The sequence below is a fragment of the Mytilus galloprovincialis genome, chromosome 2 (assembly GCF_965363235.1).
Source record: "Mytilus galloprovincialis chromosome 2, xbMytGall1.hap1.1, whole genome shotgun sequence".
In the NCBI taxonomy this organism is placed as follows: Eukaryota; Metazoa; Mollusca; class Bivalvia; order Mytilida; family Mytilidae; genus Mytilus; species Mytilus galloprovincialis.
In genome coordinates, this window is record NC_134839.1 from 42,809,626 (window position 1) to 42,829,577 (window position 19,952).

Genomic DNA, 19,952 nt, shown 5'->3' on the forward strand with positions numbered 1-19,952 from the left:
TTTAATAGCGAAAATTACCAGCAAGACAAGATCTACAATGAAATAGTTAGTCGACTCGCTATAGGAATTTTTGCTCTAAATGATTTTACCGAACTTTGGCATTTTTGTCAATCATCTTGAAAGTTATAAGCGAAAGCTAGAAACTTTAAAAAAAACCCCACCTAAACAGCAAGATAAGATCTACAAATAAATCATAATTTCCGTTATAAATAGTAAGTAGACTGTTTAAAGTGACGATTGCCCTAAAATGACAACTCTTTTGTCACGGCCTCTCATCCTCTGTTGTGTTTGGGGTAAAACTATAGATAAAATTGAGAATGGAAATTGGGAATGTGTCAAAGAGACAACAACCCAACCATAGAGCAGACAACAGCAGAAGGTTACCAACAGGTCTTCAATGCAGCGAGAAATTCCCGCACCTGGAGGCGTCCTTCAGCTGGCCCCTAAATAAATATATATACTAGTTCAGTGATAATGAATGCCATACTAAACTCCAAATGTACACAAGAAACTAAAAGTTTAAATAATACAAGACTAACAAAGGCCAGAGGCTCCTGACTTGGGACAGGCGCAAAAATGCGGCCGGATTAAACATGTTTATGAGATCTCAACCCTCCCCCTATACCTCTAGCCAATACAGAAAAGTAAACGCATAACAATACGCACATTAAAATTCAGTTCAAGAGAAGTCCGAGTCTGATGTCAGAAGATGTAACCAAAGAAAATAAACACAAGAGTGCACACGCTGAAATGTCTCGCCCTCTATACTAATCATTGATATTATGTTGATAGACCTAAGTATAAAGCTTTATTACAACTGTCTCATAAACTTAACATTAACCAAAATAACTTAACAAAGACCAATGAACCATGAAAATGAGGTCAAGGTCAGATGAACCATGCCAGGCAGACATGTACAGCTAACAATGCTTCTATACAACATATATAGTTGGCCTATTACTTATAGTTTAAGAAAAATAGAACAAAACACAAAAAACTTAACACTGTGCAATGAACCATGAAAATGAGGTCATGGTCAAAAGAAACCTGCGCTACTGACATAAAGATCATAAAATATTTCCATACACCAAATATAGTTGACCTATGGCATATAGTATTAGATAAAAAGACCAAAACTCAAAAACTTAACTTTGACCACTGAACCATGAAAATGAGGTCAAGGTCACATGACATCTGCCCGCTAGACATGTACACCTTACAATCATTCCATACAACAAATATAGTAGACCTATTGCATATAGTATGAAAAAAACAGACCAAAACACAAAAATTTAACTATAACCACTGAACCATGAAAATAAGGTCAAGGTCAGATGACACCTGCCAGTTGGACATGTACACCTTACAGTCCTTCCATACACCGAATATACTAGCCCTATTGCTTATAGTATCTGAGATATGGACTTGACCACCAAAACTTAACCTTGTTCACTGATCCATGAAATGAGGTTGAGGTCAAGTGAAAACTGTCTGACAGACATGAGGACCTTGCAAGGTACGCACATATCAAATATAGTTATCCTATTACTTATAATAAGAGAGAATCCAACATTACAAAAAATCTGAACTTTTTTTTCAAGTGGTCACTGAACCATGAAAATGAGGTCAAGGACATTGGACATGTGACTGACGAAAACTTCGTAACATGAGGCATCTATATACAAAGTATGAAGCATCCAGGTCTTCCACCTTCTAAAATATAAAGCTTTTAAGAAGTTAGCTAACACCGCCGCCGCCGTAGCCGCCGCTGGATCACTATCCCTATGTCGAGCTTTCTGCAACAAAAGTTGCAGGCTCGACAAAAATGACAATAATAAATATATAGAAGATAGATAGATCGATCGCATGAACTATTCAAGTCTATAATATTGGAGAGTTCTCGTTGTTGATCATGCACATAGACCTAAATGAATGTTACATGCTCTTTATAGCCTCTTTTTTGTTAAGATGTTATGTATTTCCCAAACTGTTTGCTATTTTCTTTCATATCTAGCTCTTGTCATATTGTCAACACAATTGTGTGATTTCATTACTGAATTTTGTAGTTCTTTCCATTTTTCCACTTAAATTCCGTCCACTTTAAATATTTCTTTACGTTTCCGTTCCGTTTTCCGTTTCCGCCGTTTAGCAACATTCGTAACAAGAGTGCACATGCTGAAATGTCTCGCCTTCTAAACTAATCATTGATATTATGTTGATAGTCCTAAGTATAAAGCTAAGCTTTATTACAACTGTCACATAAACTTAACATTAACCAAGATAACTAAACAAAGACCAATGAACCTTGAAAATGAGGTCAAGGTCAGATGAACCAAGCCAGACAGACATGTACAGCTAACAATGCTTCTATACAACATATTATATAGTTGACCCATTACTTATAGTTTAAGAAAAATAGACCAAAACGCAAAAACTTAACACTGTGCAATGAACCGTGGAAATGAGGTCATGGTCAAATAAAACCTGCGCGACTGACATGAAGATCATAAAATATTTCCATACACCAAATATAGTTGACCTATGGAAAATAGTATTGATGAAAAGACCAAATCTCAAAAACTTAACTTTGACCACTGAACCATGAAATTGAGGTCAAAGTCACATGACATCTGCCCGCTAGACATGTACACCTTACAATCATTCCATACAACAAATATAGTAGACCTATTGCATATAGTATGAGAAAAACAGACCAAAACACAAAAATGTAACTATAACCACTGAACCATGAAAATGAGGTCAAAGTCACATGACATCTGCCGGCTAGACATGTACACCTTACAATCATTCCATACAACAAATATAGTAGACCTATTGCATATAGAATGAGAAATACAGACCAAAACACAAAAATTTAACTATAACCACTGAACCATGAAAATGAGGTCAAGGTCAGATGACACCTGCCAGTTGGACATGTACACCTTACAGTCCTTCCATACACCGAATATACTAGCCCTATTGCTTATAGTATCTGAGATATGGACTTGACCACCAAAACTTAACCTTGTTCACTGATCCATGAAATGAGGTCGAGGTCAAGTGAAAACTGTCTGACAGACATGAGGACCTTGCAAGGTACGCACATATCAAATATAGTTATCCTATTTCTTATAACAAGAGAGAATTCAACGTTACAAAAAATTTGAACTTTTTTTTCAAGTGGTCACTGAACCATGAAAATGAGGTCAAGGACATTGAACATGTGACTGACGGAAACTTCGTACCATGAAGCATCTATATACAAAGTATGAAGCATCCAGGTCTTCCACCTTCTAAAATATAAAGCTTTTAAGAAGTGACCTAACGCCACCGCCGCCGCCGGATCACTATCCCTATGTCGAGCTTTCTGCAACAAAAGTTGCAGGCTCGACAAAAAATGACACCACCAAAATTCAAACTTGATCTGCGTTATGTGGTTATTAGCATCATGTAAACATATATTGTGTTTATCCTGAAATTATTACTCCCAACACTTGATAATTTAGATATTAAAATCTGAATCATTGTCTCTAATTTCTCAAAGAAATTGACATAGTTGAAACGCGGACTGCAAAGAGGACTTCAAAATGAACTGTTTCGAAAACAGAAATATTTATATTACCGCTTGTTCAACATAGAAGTGGGATAACAGGAGACTTTATTTGTACAAGTACAAATATAGTAAAAATTTATATGTATACCTGTTATTTGTACATTTAATAGATGGCTAATTGCAGGATAATGTTCATAACATTTGGTTAAGGCAAACTAAAGTTAGAGAAGGGAAACAAAAAAATTTCCATTTGTACAGGGGCATAACTCTAGAATGGTAAAAGTGATGCCACCAACATTCAAACTTAATCTGTGTTTTGTGGCAATAAGCATTTTATATAAGTTTCATATTTTTTTTTAATGTGAACTAAGTTAGAGAATGGAAACCAATTTTGGGACTTATAGACAAGGGTTAAACTTAATCCCCCCACACTAAAAACAATGTACACCTACACACAGAGTCGGTGCTTAAATCAGCTTTATGCAGATATTATGTTTATACTATCAAACAAAATTCATGAAGTTTTCTCATCGCTATATGCTTGAGGAGTTGAATAAGTTATGGTCATTTCACTTACTTTTTTAATAATGATAAGATTTCAATTTACAATATGATTAAAATATAGATTCTGTCATCATTTTACCTACAAAGTTAGTTAGCAATTTTTTTTCAACTCAATCCTCTCTATAAATTTTAATTTAATTTTTTGAAGGGGAAATGCAAGCTCTGGAATATCATGTCAATTAAGAAATATTTACTCCATGTTCAGGAGCTCCTGAAAGATTACTACATAGATTTTGAAAGTTTACAACTGAAATCATTTCTTTTGTCATAAAGTTTTCTAAAACGACCCTCATTGTTAATATCTAGATGAAGAGCAAAATAGTAGGCAGACTTAACTCACTCAGTATCTGTTGTATTCTTTATTTCAAGTTTGATAAGATAAATGCTTTCAAAATAGTCATCAAACTTTGAATTATTTATTGAAAGAACATCATCTAAATAGCAGAATTTGAAGTTAAAGATAATTCTAGCTTCTTTCAACACTATTTCGAAGAAACTCCTCAGTGTACTAAGTCAGTCTCATATGAATAAATATGTAACTTGGTTTAAATGTATATGTGATATTATCAATTTTATGGTCCTCAAAGGAAAAGATCAATTTTACACGTCTAAACTTCTAGGTGCGATACAATTCTTTTGTAGTTTAGTCATAACGTTTTACATTTTCTATTTTATATACCGGTATTTAAGCATTACAAATAATACAGTTGCATATTTTTTTCTACAATTAATCAGTTTAGTTTGACATTATAAACTATTATTTTGCTAAATAATGTATTTAATAGCAAAGAATAGGACAAATACAACAGTCAAATACTTCATACATGTATCAAAAATTATTTTAAAGCTGAATACTAGTAAATCACTTTTAAACAGGCTATTATTTGAACTTGGAATTATTTTAAATTATGGAATTTGCATAAATTTCTTGTGCTTGAAATTTTTAATAAATTCCATGTTTATTCTGTACTTAAATGTTGTGTGCTGCACACAACACTTTCTATTACAAAGAAGATAGTACCTTTTCAATAGAATGTACTGTGCTGCGCACAACACTATTTATACAAAAAGTGTTATCATCTGCTCAAAATATTATAATACCAAGGAATTTATTAAAAATTTCAAGCACAAGAATTTATACAAATTTCATAATCAAAAATAATTCCAAGTTCAAATAATAGACTGTTTTTAGTACTCTTATTTTATCAACTTAAGGAGGCTCGAGGGTATAAAAATTTCAGAAAAAAATCAAACATTTGTTTTTCATTACAAATTTTATTTATTTCCTTTTGTAGTTGTTACTTTATCATATGGTACAAAAATCATTTAAAACAATCAATTCGTGTTGGCCCCAGATGACTTTCAAAATGTATACATCATTGAAAAAGTTCCAAATTATCTCCCTTTGGTGGAAAAATGCCATTTTTTGGCTCTAAAATTGAAATATCTTTTTCAACTCATCGGTGACCTATCTTTTTTAATATAATTTCCATATAAGCTGTACTTAAACTAAATTATTGTAAAATTTTAGCGATTTCTGTAATAAATTTCTTTTTTTTTATTTCGATATTACCTTTATTTCTCCTATTACTTCAACAGAAAAAAACCACCTTTACAAAAATGTATGCTTCTTTCGAAGTCAGATTGTGAGCGCAAATGAACGGTGACCCCACTTTTTTATTTTATTTTTCTATTAACTATAACATAAAGTTCAATTATAGAAAAATATAGAGAAATCCTATATAAATAATTTAGACCCACATACCCCCTTAAGAATAATCTTCCAGTTTAAAAGCATGTTTTTTTTTATTGTATTGGGAAAGAGCTGTTTTTTTCAACTTTGCTTTTATATTTCTTATTTTCCAATTGATGACTTTATTCTGATATTACAAATAACTGATGGGTATCTAACAGTTAAGCATAGAGACAACATTTACAGCTAAATTATAATTCAAAATTGATGTACAGAGAACTTATAACTATAACATACCAAGAATGAGTTAAGGCATCTATGTGACTTGGGTAATTGCTTTGTGTTCTTTATTAGGCAGGTAATTAAACTTGAGCACAAAATATATGGTAGATGGAATCCATGAACACTGTTATCACTAGCCCACTGGTCAAATACTGTACTTCTTCCAGTTTTAAATCTATAAAAGAGACATGTTTTACACAAATATTAAGGGCAATAAGAGCTCTTACTTCATTTAAAGCAAATAAAACATGCAACACAATTGAAATTACATGAATATTGTCTTAAATTGACTTTTTATAAACTTTTAATAACGAAGGCTTCAAAACCTTCAGGAAAAGTTGACTTAAGTTTATAGGCCATGATTTTTTATCCTTTTTTGGAGATATAGCTCTTCAATTGTTTCGGTTCTTATCATGACCTTTGGATGCATGATGTTTTTTGTTTATTTTGTACGAACATGTTCTAACTGATGATGTCTACATGATTCTCTTTCTAAATCATTTAACTTTTAAGCCATGCAAATAATTGTACAGTAAGTGTATGATATTAAACGTATGTTATATAATGACAAGAGTACACAAGCTGAAATGTCTCGCCTTCTTTACTAATCATTGATATTATGTTGGTATTCCTAAATATAAAGCTTTATTACAACTGTCACATAAACCTAACATTAACTAAGAAAACTAAACATTGACCAATGAACCATGAAAATGAGGTCAAGGTCAGATGAACCATGCAAGGCAGGCATGTACAGCTAACAATTCTTCCATACAACAAAAAAAGTTGACCTATTACTTATAGTTTAAAGAAACAGACCAAAGCACAATAACTTAACACTGAGCAATGAACCGTGAAAATGAGGTCAAGGTCAATAAATCCTGCGTGACTTACATAAAGATCATAAAATATTTCCATACACCAAATATATTTGACCTGTTGCATAAAGTATTAGAAAAAATATTGCATATAATTTTAGAAAAAAAGACAAAACTCAAAAATTCAACTTTGACCACTGAATCATGAAAATGAGGTCAAGGTCAGATGACAACTGCCAGCTATAGTGCTATACATGTACACCCTACAATCATTCCATAAACCAAATATAGTAGATCTATTGCATACAGTATTAGAAAAACAGACCAAAACACAAAAACTTAACTATAACCACTGAACCAGGAAAATGAGTTCAATGTCAGATGACACCTGCCAGTTGGACATGTACACCTTACAGTCCTTCCATACACCAAATATACTAGACCTTTTGCTTATAGTATCTGAGATATGGACTTAACCACCAAAATTTAACCTTGTTCACTGATACATGAAATGAGGTCAAGGTCAAGTGAAAACTGTCTGACAGGCATGAAGACCTTGCAAGGTACCAAATATAGTTATATCCTATTATTTATAATAAGAGAGAATTTAACATTACAAAAAAATCTTAACTTTTGTTCAAGTAGTCACTAAACCATGAAAATGAGGTCAAGGACATTGGACATGAGCCTCATAGAAACTTCTTAACATGAGGCATCCATATACAAAGTATGAAGCATCCAGGTCTTCCACCTTCTAAAATATAAAGCTTTTAAGACGTTAGCTAACGCTGCCACTGCTGCTGCTACTGCCGCGGGATCACTATCCCTATGTCAAGCTTTCTGCGACAAAAGTCCCAGGCTCGACAAAAATGTGAGGTATAATTAAACTCATCATAGATACCATGATTGAAATTTTGTATATGCACCAGACTCGCTTTTCGTCTACAAAAGAATTACCAGTGACACTCAAATAAAACTAGAGGCTCTAAAGAGCCTGTGTCGCTCACCTTGGTCTATTTGCATATTAAAACTAGAGACTCTAAAGAGCATGTGTCGCTCACCTTGGTCTATGTGCATATCATAAACAAAGGACACAGATTGATTCATGACAAAATTGTGTTTAGGTGATGGTGATGTGTTTGTAGATCTTACTTTATTGAACATTCTTGCTGCTTACAATTATATAAATTATCTCTATCTATATTAGATATCATTGAGATGGGAGCCATCTCTGTGGGCCCCGCTGTGAATAATGTGCATTAAAAAATTGTATCTTTACCATAGGACATGGGTTTGTCAACTGAAATCAAAGTTTTTGACCTTGACCTTTGACCTATGAAGTTGTAAATAAATTATGACACACCCTTTGGTGTTGGTTTATAAACATGTCAAGTATAAACTTTGAAATGATAAAGGTTCTCAAGATATAGAGCGGACACGATCTTTACCATAGGACATGGGGTTGTCAACTGAAACCAAAGTTTTTGACCTTGACCTTTGACCTAGGAAGTTGCACATAAATTATGACACACCTTTTGGTGTTGGTTTATATACATGTCAAGTATAAACTTTGAAATGATAACGGTTCTCAAGATATAGAGGACACAATCTTTACCATAGGACATGGGGTTGTCAACTGAAACCAAAGTTTTTGACCTTGAACTTTGCCCTAGGCAGTCGTTCATAAATTATGACACACCCTCTGGTGTTGGTTCATATACATGTCAAGTATAAACTTTGAAATCATAACGGTTCTCAAGATATAGAGCGGACACGATCTTCACCACAGGACACAGGGTTGTCAACTGAAACAAAAGTTTTTTGACCTTGACCTTTGACCTAGGAAGTTGTACATACATCATGACACGCCCTCTGGTGGTGGTTAATAAACATGTAAAGTATAAAGTATGAAATCATAATGGTTCTCTAGATATGGAGCGGACACAAAGTGTTACGGACGGACGGACGGATGGACGGACGGACGGACAGACTGATCACTATAAGGGACCGCCTCTGGCGGGACCCTAATTAAACTTGGCCCAGTTTTTAAAGTATTTTGTAAAAATGTACAAAATTTACCAAATTTATGAATATTGTTAAAAAATTGACTATAAAGGGCAATATCTCCTTAAGGGGTCAATTGACCATTTTGATCATGCTGACTTATTTGTAGGGGTTACTTTGCTGTATATTATTGCTGTTTAAAGTTTATCTGTATCTATAATAATATTTAAGATAATAACCAAAAGCTGCAAAATTTTCTTAAAATTACCAATTCAGTGGCAGCAACCCAACAACGGGTTGCCTGATTGGTCTACAAATTTCAGGGCAGACAGACCTTGACTTTTCGAATAAATTTATCCTGTCAGATTTGCTCTAAATGCTTTGGTTTCTGAGATATGAGCCAAAAACTGCATTTTACCCTATGTACTATTTTTAGTCATGTCGGCCATCTTGGTTCACAGGCGGGATCATCAGACATATTTTTTAAACTAGATACCCTTATGATGATTGTGGACAAGTTTGGTTAAATTTGTCTTGGTAGTTTCAGGAGAAGATTTTTGTAAAAGATAACAAAATTTCACGAAAAATTGCTAAAAATTGACGATTAAGGGCAATAACTCCTTAAGGGGTCAACTGACCATTTTGATCATGCTGACTTTTTTGTAGATCTTATTTTGCTGAACATTATTGCTGTATACAGTTTATCTCTATCTATAATAATATTCAAGATAATAACCAAAAACGGCAAAATTTCCTTAAAATGACCAATACAGGGGCAGTAACCCAACACTGGGTTGTCTGATTCAGCTGAAAATTTCAGAGCAAATAGACCTTGACCTGATAAACAATTTTATCCCAGTCAGATTTGCTATAAATGCTTTGGTTTTAGAGATATAAGCCAAAATCTACATTTTACCCCTATGTTATATTTTTAGCCATAATGGCCATCTCAGTTGGTTGGCCAGGTCACTGGACACATTTTTTTAACAAGATACCCCAATGATGATTGTGACCAAGTTTGGTTAAATTTGGCACAGTAGTTTCAGAGGAGAAGATTTTTGTAAAAGTTTACAGACACTGGACGCCAAGTGATGAGAAAAGCTCACCTGGCCCTTCGAGCCAGGTGAGATAATCAAAGAGCTGAAAGCTCTGAGGAAAAATGACGCCACTGTCTCTAATATTGGATATTTTAAGTCTTGATTTTCACATACCGTAATTAGTTTAACAATGCAACATGTCTCGTAAGCATATAATTGATATTCGTATATGTGTGTGTGTGTGTGTGAAGTGAAGATGACAACTGGCTGGTTTTTTTTAAAGACAAATGAATAGGTCAAGACTACCTGAATTGTAAAAATAAATAACGTAGAAAGGCTTGTATATTTCTCACTGGTACATAGTCCGAACCCCCTTCTCCCCACAAAATTCTAGGTAAATAATCTTTTTGTTACTGTTATCAAATTATTTAAAGGTCTAATGAAACTCAGGTAATTTCAAAGAATTCTAGTCAAACCGGCACCTGGTTAAATTGGCACCCGATATAGTCAAATCAGCACCTGGTTAAATCGATACCTGATACATGTATAGTCAATTCGTCACCCATGTTAAATATATATTTTTAACAGTATTTTAAGCAAAAAGAGTAAAAATAAGAAAGGGGTTGCCAAAATTTTGTTCATTATTTAGGCAAAAAGAGTTAAATACCTAAGGAAGGGATTGTCCAAAAATATTAACTTTCACATTTTTGGGGGTTCATGTACATTTTGTATATATTTATTTTTCTCAACTAAATGTGTATTTTTAACATATATATGAGGTATTGGATATTCTTTATGCATTTTTTAACCAGTTGAGCATTTTACAGGATTGTTGGTTTAATGCTGTATAAACTTTCCTGAAAAAAACCACCTTAAATTTGCTAATTATTTGGCATGAAAGTTTGATTTATTGAAAGGGACTCATAGTTTTCCATTTTATTTTTCTAATTGTCTCATTGTTAAAACAACAGCTTGGGTAAGGGCTTCGTTGTTTACCTTTATACACAACAGCATATTAACTATGTACTTGGTAAAAGTTATTAATCAATTGAATAGAAAATATTATAACAAATATTATTGGATGCCGAATTGACTTCAAATAGGTGCCGATTTGACTAGATGCCGATTTAACCAGGTGCCGATTTGACTTGTACATTTCAAATCCTCTGCGATCGTTTGCGGTATTTTCTTGAGAAAACCTGTTTTCCATCATCAAACAGAAGTAGAAACTGCCTAAAAATGATTCTAGAACGCTTCATGATTGTTAAAATAAGTTTAATTCACTTAAAAAACAATTTTGAAACTTGAGATGTTTAAACAGAAAGTTTAAAAAGCACTTGTAAAAGAAGAAATTAACCGGTGAGAGTCGAAATCCGTACATGACAGATATCACTATAATACGACTTTGAAGGTAAAACAGTTCCATCCTCTTGTAAAACAGTCTTTATTTTACCTATCACATTAATGTTTGAAGGGTCTTAAGCTTTACAAACCATATAAGTCGGTATGAAACACCAAAGCGGAATGAACGATAACCGATTACGTTTTGTAGTTTATAAATTCTAAGCTGGTTTACGGTTGTCTTTTTTACTATGTTTGGATCGTTTCAATCTAGCAGATACCAGTTTATTTCAAATGCATTGAAAAGAGACGAGAAATTTGTAATGAAAGGTTTAGTTTTTATATTAATCAGTTTTAATTTGATATTAAATAGAAATAACTTATTAATATGGATGAGTTAAAATTATTAGTTTGAAAAATGATGAGAGCGCCCTCTACAATATCAATGATGGCGGAACGTAAACAACCACCTTGCCGCGAAATTGAACTTGTTCTCTTATTTCTTGCTTCTTGTACTCTATAGTCCGCACCCCTCTGGAAGGTCCAATTTTGGAGAATAAAACCGCGGACTATACAAGCCTTTCTATGGACAGGTCAACATTTTTGTTGTAAATAAAATAAAGTATGTAAACTGGTTCCCTTCTGACTACAACACTTTGTTCGAGTGTAGCGGAATACAAGCAGATACCAGTTAGTTTGTAAAATAGTAAATTTGAAACCGAGTGCGGTAGGCGGAGGCAATAATCGACTTCCTGTTATTCTAGTCAATGGTATCGGAACAATGCCGCTGAAGCGTCATTTTCCAAAAAAACGATTGAGAAAGTTATTAAAATTTTAAAAACTTTAACCATAGAGTGAATGTAATGTTTTCTGGCAGAAAAACTAAGTTCATTTATAAGAAAAATGCTGAAAAACGAATGTATTTTTTTTTTTACAAATTTACTTCTGGATACTATCTTATGATCATAAACAAGCTTCTGTTCAAGTTTGGTTCAAATCCAGGAAAATTTATGAAAGTTATTAAAATTTTAAAAACTTTCATCACAGAGTGAATGTAATGTTTCCTGGCAGAAAAACTAAGTCCATTTATAAGTTAAATACAGAAAAAAAGATTTATTTTTAAGTTATTAAAGTTTCAAAAACTTTAACCATAGCGTGAATATTTGTGGACACCGCCGACGACGACAACGACAGATCGCTATGTCTTGCTTTTTTTACAAAAGTCAAAGGCTCGACAAAAAGAGTTAAAAAGTTAAAAGTCTTTGAGAAAACAACTTATACTGACTTGACTGTAAGTGTTGCTCTCCAACTTTTGCATTTTATTCAAAATTTAACCAAATTGTAATTTGCTTTATCAAACCAAACTGATCACCTTAAGCATGACAATAACAATTAAAGAACAGAGTTCCAATGACCCCAGCATTACGCATATTTTATCTATCCAAGGTACAAGGGCAATAACTAAATACAAACTTTTTTTTGTAGCGCTAAACCAGGACATTTTCCATAAATTTAATATTTCAAAGAGACATAACTCTTTTAAACAAGAGGCTGAATCGCTCACCTTGAAGATGATAACCAAAAACTGCAAAATTTTCTTAAAATTATCAATTTAGTGGCAGCAACCCATTGTTGGGTTGTTAGATTCATCTGAATATTTCAGGGCTGATAGAACTTGACCTAATGAAAACTTTTATCCCATGTCAGATTTGCCCTAAATGCTTTGGTTTTTGAGATATAAGCCAACCAGGTGCTCCGCAGGGCGCAGCTTCATACGACCACAGAGGTTGAACCCTGAATATGGAAACAACATTCAAGCTTGATTCAGCTCTGAATTTGGACTGTGATCAAATTTTTGACATAAATTAGGTTTCTGACAAAAAAAAAATGTCAAGATCTTGCAAATCTATTGCGCAATACTGTCTTCTTCAAACTTTTCAAAAATTTGGAATTTGAGAAATTTGGAGAAAAAAAAAATGAAACCATAACCCCCTTTTTTGCAATTAGTCCAAAACCTGATATTTCTTTTAACATACTTTACAAGTAGTGTAAAGGAGGTAAAATTGAACATATCTAACTTTGTATGTTAAATATTTTTGAATTACCTCCCTTACACTGCTTTTAAATTGTCTTAATTGTCCATTGACCAGAAAAACCTAGTTTTCCCCCTTTTTTTGGCCCCGAATTCCAAAACATTTTGAAGCATAACCCCCCAAAGTCAGTACTAACCATCCCTTCATGGTATGGAAACTTGTGGTATGATTTCAGAGAGATTCATACATTTAAACACAAGTTATTGTTTGAAAACTACAAAAATGCTTATTTTGGCCCCCTTTTTGGTCACTAATTCCTAAACTATTGGGACCATAACCCCCAAAATCAATCCCAACCTTCCTTTAGTGGTATTGAACCTTCTGGTAAATTTTTTTAGAGATTCATTCACTTAAACTTTAGTGATTGTCCGGAAACTAAATGTGTCTTCGGATGAAGATGACGCAGACGACGACGACATGATAGCATTATACTACGCAAAGAATTTTTTCCAGTTGTATAAAAAGTGCATTTTACCCCTATGTTTTATTTTTAGCAAAGGCGGCCATGTTTTTTGAAGAAACAGAAAATAAAACACAAACTTTATTCTAGATACCCTAAGGATCATTCAGCTTAAACTTGGTTGGAATTGGTTCAGTAGTTTAAGATGGGTTGTTACATTCATCTGAATATTTCAAGGCTGATAGAACTTGACCTAATGAACACTTTTATCCCATGTCAGATTTGCTCTAAATGCTTTGGTTTTTGAGTTATAAGCCAAAAACTGTATTTTACCCCCCATGTTCTATTTTTAGCCTTGCAGCCATGTTTTTTTGAAAAATAAAATACAAACTTTATTCTAGATACCCTAAGGATCATTCAGCTTAAGTTCGGTTGGAATTGGTTCAATAGTTTCAGAGGAGAAGATGTTTGAAATAGTTTAAACCAGACGGACAACGACGACGGACGCTAAGTGATGGCTAAAGCTCACAGTTCCTTCAGAACGGTGAGCCAAAAAGGTGATTGTACACCATTCTAGTACTTGTCAATGATATTGCTAAAATTAATAACCTATAGTTTAAGTTTTATATAAATCTGAAAAAAAGAATTGTACCTGTGAGAGCGCTAACATGACCTGACAAACAGATGGACAGACACACAAACAGATGCCCAGTAATTCCATGTATCCCGCAATGCATTATGCGGGGGACACACTATTGTGAATAGAAATATAAGACTGATTTTTCATTATATCAATGAAGTGGAATGGAAGCTTTATAGGATTGAAAGTATGTTTTATTTTATCACCTTGAACTTTCTACAGCAGTAAGTTAAACTTGCAGATCAGTTTAGTTTAATAAGACAAATTTCAATTCGGTCAGAATTCTAAAAAAAACTCCAATAGATGGAGATCAACACTCAGTCAAGTCACTGTTATAACACAAAATAAAAGCTTGTGTAAGTCTTAACTAGAATATGCAGAATATGCTAATTATGACCCCAGAAATTTAAAATATTAATCATGAGTTTCTAAACAGTAATATTTCATTGCAAACTTAAAACTAAAGTTACAAAAAAAATCTTTTGTCATAATTGAGGTTCTATGCATGACTTATTACCAGGCATATTAATACAAAATTGTTTGATAACATCATATTTACTTGAATACAAAACAATCATATATTAAGCAATTTCTGATTCCAAAGATTTGTTATGTGATTGTATTACATTGCAATATTTTCATGGAGTCTAATAACTGTACAAATTACCTAGATGTATCAGATATATCACATTTATACAAGATTTTCATCACAGACAATGGCTTCAGTTTGACTTCCTTCTTTTCACTACTGGCCTCTCCTTCAAATATCAACAAATTTGGATCTATCAGCCATATCTACGAAACCAATAGTATCATTTGTATAAAATGAATCTAATGAATTTTAAAATCTGCATTTTTTGTCATCTTAAAGCATCTCCTTGTAGTACTGATATAATCTGAATTTGATGGTTTTAAAATGTATTAAATTAAAACAATATTATTCAACACCATCTAAATTTGTGTAGTCTTTTCCATTTTATAAGATAGCTTGGATTAGTTTGATAGGTCATAATATTATTTTCTTACAGTCAACAAACTGATTTTTATTTTGTTGATTTGACATTTGTCTTCATAATTTAAACAAGTATCTTTTTAAGAATATATGATAATGGATGCATAATTTGGATGATCATGAGGCACATGAAATGAGGTCAAGAACATTCTATAAAATTTGCAAAGGTTGGTCAGAAAAGGATCAGCAGATTGATGGAATGACCAAAAAGATTAAATACAAAAGTCATGCTATCATTTGTACCTTGACTTTGGCCTGAACTCTGAGTATACAACATGCTACTTTTGTAGAACAGTGTTGTCAGTGCAAACTCCTTTTATAAGGAACATGACAAATGTGCAGAGTTCATTAGAGACTTATTCATATATAGAGTGCACTTATATGGTACATGAATAATATGCAGAATTTCTTGCAGGAAACACAAAATCTTTATCAACTGTCCATATTTCATTTCAGTGAAGGGTAAAAATCCTTAAGGGAAGATATATTTTTCAACCCATTAATGTTGAATTCTGTTTAATAATGCATTGGAGTAGGCAATGTAAGTCAACATTAGGAGTAATACTTGTAAAACGATTATGCATTTATTAGTTATGAAGCTTCATATAAGGAAGTTTACGCCCCCCTATCCCCCTTAAATCAGCCTTATATATTTGAGAAGTTAAATTTCAGTTGAATGTCCTGATAATCTATATATATAATACATTTATTGATTTCTAAAATTCTGTTCTGTAATTTGGGAAAATATTTTCAAAGATATCTATTAATACATACTAAACACTGGATCTTTTTATTTTCTTTTTCTCCACTCAAGATCAATCGAAAGCTGGTGTATGCATGACTTTGTTCATTGATCATCTTTGCGAAAAAGGCTTCTTTATTTTGAATTGGGCTGTAAAATACAGTAAATATGTCTTTCAAATACAAAGGGAAACTTCGCAAAAAAATCAAAAATTGATATTATGTCCATTCTGTATAAAAAAACTCAACTTCGTAGATATTAAAGTTTTATTTTGCTAGATAAGAGATCACCATCGATTTTAAATTTCGAGTATCAATCCTCTGCGTGCCGCCATTTTGACACCTTGTCCGTTTAAAAACCACTATATGTCTATAAACCACAGTAACCGATGTAGTCGTAATTGCTTGTCGATATCTTGTCAATCGTACTGTTGTTTTATCCAAATAACCTGAGACTACTATAACACATGTATTATAGTAGTCTCAGGAATAACTGACTTGATACGGAAAATGTTCCTATTTTTTTTTTTAAATAACCATGGTGTGTTATTTTTAAACTGTTAATATTGGAATTAGTTAAAAAGTCAAAGTTCAAATCATAAATAAGTGTTCCTGGAAAATTGTTTTCGACTGAAATCTAATTTGTTCATAATTCTTTAAAGTAATAAACTTTATTAAAATAAATTCGGATCTTCACCTGATCACCAACATGGCTAAAGGTATTACTCCCAAAGGTATTGTGAGGGGTGTGAGGTGACACGTCCAGGTATTCAAGCGATTTCCTGTTGTGCTTGCAAGTTCATGCATCGTTTCACTTCTAAAGGTATTGATCAATGTACACGGCCGATAACTTAAAACTTTCCATTTTGAACTATCAGGTGTATAATATACATCTCTGTCTTGCGTGTCCGAAAGTGATATAATATACTAGTCATTACTAAACTCATACGCTTGTTTATAAATAACATTTCTGGTGTAAAGAATATTATTTATAAAAATATAAATAATACCACCAAAAAAAAAAAAAAAATTGATGAAATAAAAATCTTTTTACATATTTTTTCCAAGGGTAAATTTGGGAAAATGTAATATAAGTGAAGGACAGATTGGAACATACCAGAAATATTGATTTAAAAAAATGTACGCACTTGTCGACGATTCGTTCATACGCCTGGATAGAAAATTACGAAACTATAGCGTAATTTAAAATATATACATGTATACATTGAACATAAGAAAGAAACATACATTTTGTGTAAATTGAGGTAAAAGTTTTGTAAATAGACTAGTCCACGTATGCTAATATGATATTATTACGTAAGTATTTCTGTATTGGCCTTGTTATTGGTCCGAGGCTTGCTGTATTGGCCTGAGGCGAAGCCGAAGGCCAATACAGCTGGCCGAGGACCAATAACAAGGCCAATACAGAAATACACGTAATAATATCTTTATTAATTAACTACAGTGTTACAATATTTTTTTAATATCATTTCAAGAGATAAATATTTTTACCTTGAAGTGGAACTATCCAAATCTCAGTTTGTTTCTTTGTATTAGATGCAATACATAATGATCTGGTGCTGTTTCCAGGTGTCTTCAGCATTTTCTCATCTGATGAATTTTTCTACCCTTTTCAGTCACTATAAAGTGTTACAACTTAAATTTAGACGCAACACATAAATAGTAATTGGAAAGGTACTGCCATTGCATGTGTTATGCAGAAACTAATTTAAAATCGATGTGTACAATCGTGAAATTATGAGGTCGTCAAGAAATGAACTTTTGTGATAATCTACTCGTTCCCCAAACCTGAAATAGTTCTATCGTCTGCTTTCAAAATACCTTTTAAATGAATGTAACCGTCGTTAGCCTGAAATGTATGCCATTCTGACATTTTCAGCATGTTTAAGATCACTAAATGACAACTGCGTCTTCAAAACAACTGTTTACTTTCAGTTTGTGTTTATCGTGACTTTCGATGTAAAATCTAGAGACGTTCCGAATTCCTGCACTTGTGTCAACTCGGCCAATACAGAAAAAAATCTGTATTGGCCGAGTTATTCTGTATTGGCCTAGTTTACACATTATATTGCATAGGCAGTTTTCATCATATTAAGTCCAATAACAGTGTAGTTAATTAATAACAGTATGTAATCATCGAATGTCGATAGACTATTGTATACCTAAAGAAGAAGAGAACCAATTTGATTTAAATACAGACAGGTCGATATATAACTTGCTTTGGTTCATCGAAGTTATGGACATAGTAAAATCACAGATTTATATATCAATTAGATTGTTCTCGAATAAAGGAAGAAATTCGTCATCATCACAATTGTTCCGACATGCATGTAATTTATATGCAACTGGACGTAACTAATAATCCCAAAGGGATGTGAATATTTTCCAGTAAAACTATTAAGTATTTAAGTTTCAAATCAATTTCGGGATTTATTTTCTTTCTTGATATTCAATGACAGCAATTTAAAGAATAAACTGCTTGTCCGCTTTAGGGGTTTTCTTGCCAGTTTAAACAGACTTATAACTACGTTCAAAAATATGGAGAGATGACATAAATTCGTTCTGTCTTTTTTTTTTTTAAACATCGTTGGCCCTAGTGTGAGACCATGGAAGTATTATATTAGTAATATAATACTTCCATGGTGAGACGAAGACTATTTTAATAAGGACATTCCCGGTTATGAATAAATTTGGTTGATGTTTTTCACACTTGAAAATAATATCTGTTCGTAATTTTTCGATGCCATTCCAAGACGATCCTTAAATTTCCCGTCAATTTTTTTAACATCTTTTTTTTTCTTCAAATAGCTGAAGTATTCATGCGTTGTGAGATTTAAAATATTTTGATGAGAACATTATTTCCTAAATAGATAAATAAAGATCGCTTTGGATGGACTAAATTATATAATTGCAATTGTTAACGATCTGTTTGAAATATTAAAGGTTGCCGATTCTAATTTAAAATAGTACAATTTTTAGTTCATACACCCGTGCTTAGAAGACTATTTTTATTTATAAATTTATTCAATCAAAATAATTCAGTATTTTATCGTTACAAAAGTAATCAGAAGTCAAAATTCATTTAAAAGAGAGCTTTAATATGATAAATATATAAAAATATACAACAGCTATCCAGTTATTGTGCGACCTTAGTACTCCCGTAAATTAATTTTATTTCTTTTTCTTACATTTCTGTGTCTAAAACGATAACTGACTCCCATATATCAAACTCTGTCATTCATACCTGTGTAATACGAAATGTTGTTCACACCTAAAATGGTGAACCCGTGACGCCTAGATTTCACTGAATGAAGATCAAAAGATTAGAATTACATAATGCTATTCTTTTAATTACGTTGAGTTTAACTACGCATTCAACATTCACTAAGTGTCACAAAACAATACACATTTTATTTCCACAAGCAATGGAATGAAGAAAAAGGTCAGAATACAAACAATTTTTATTAAAACTATCAATTCCATAATATAATGAAAATCCCAAACATTCATCTCAAATATTCACTTACCAAACATAGTGTTTTGTCACATCTGACTTGTTGTTGTACTATTCTATAAATTTAATAACTATAGAGGCTCTAAAGAGCCTGTGTTGCTCACCTTGGTCTATGTGCATTTTAAAGTCATATGAAACGAGTGACCAGTGAAAAATAATATTATTCCAATTCTTGAACCAATGCATACAAACATCATAAACTTAGTCTTCTGTGCACGATTTTATCACTTTTTTTT

At 32.6% G+C, this 19,952-nt stretch overlaps 1 protein-coding gene across 4 annotated transcripts in view; it reads right to left on the reverse strand.

The window, feature by feature from the left end:
* Positions 1-19,952, reverse strand: part of LOC143063638 (E3 ubiquitin-protein ligase E3D-like) — a 112,504-nt gene that overhangs the window by 14,005 nt on the left and 78,547 nt on the right. For 3 of the 4 annotated variants that reach the window (XM_076235889.1, XM_076235890.1, XM_076235888.1), the window contains exons 5-7: positions 16,215-16,332; positions 15,096-15,223; positions 6,111-6,270 (exon numbers count right to left, since the gene is read on the reverse strand). In XM_076235889.1, the coding sequence (XP_076092004.1) occupies positions 6,111-6,270; positions 15,096-15,223; positions 16,215-16,332 (406 nt within the window). The remainder of the gene's footprint in view (positions 1-6,110; positions 6,271-15,095; positions 15,224-16,214; positions 16,333-19,952) is intronic. The other variant, XM_076235891.1, reaches the window with a different exon arrangement.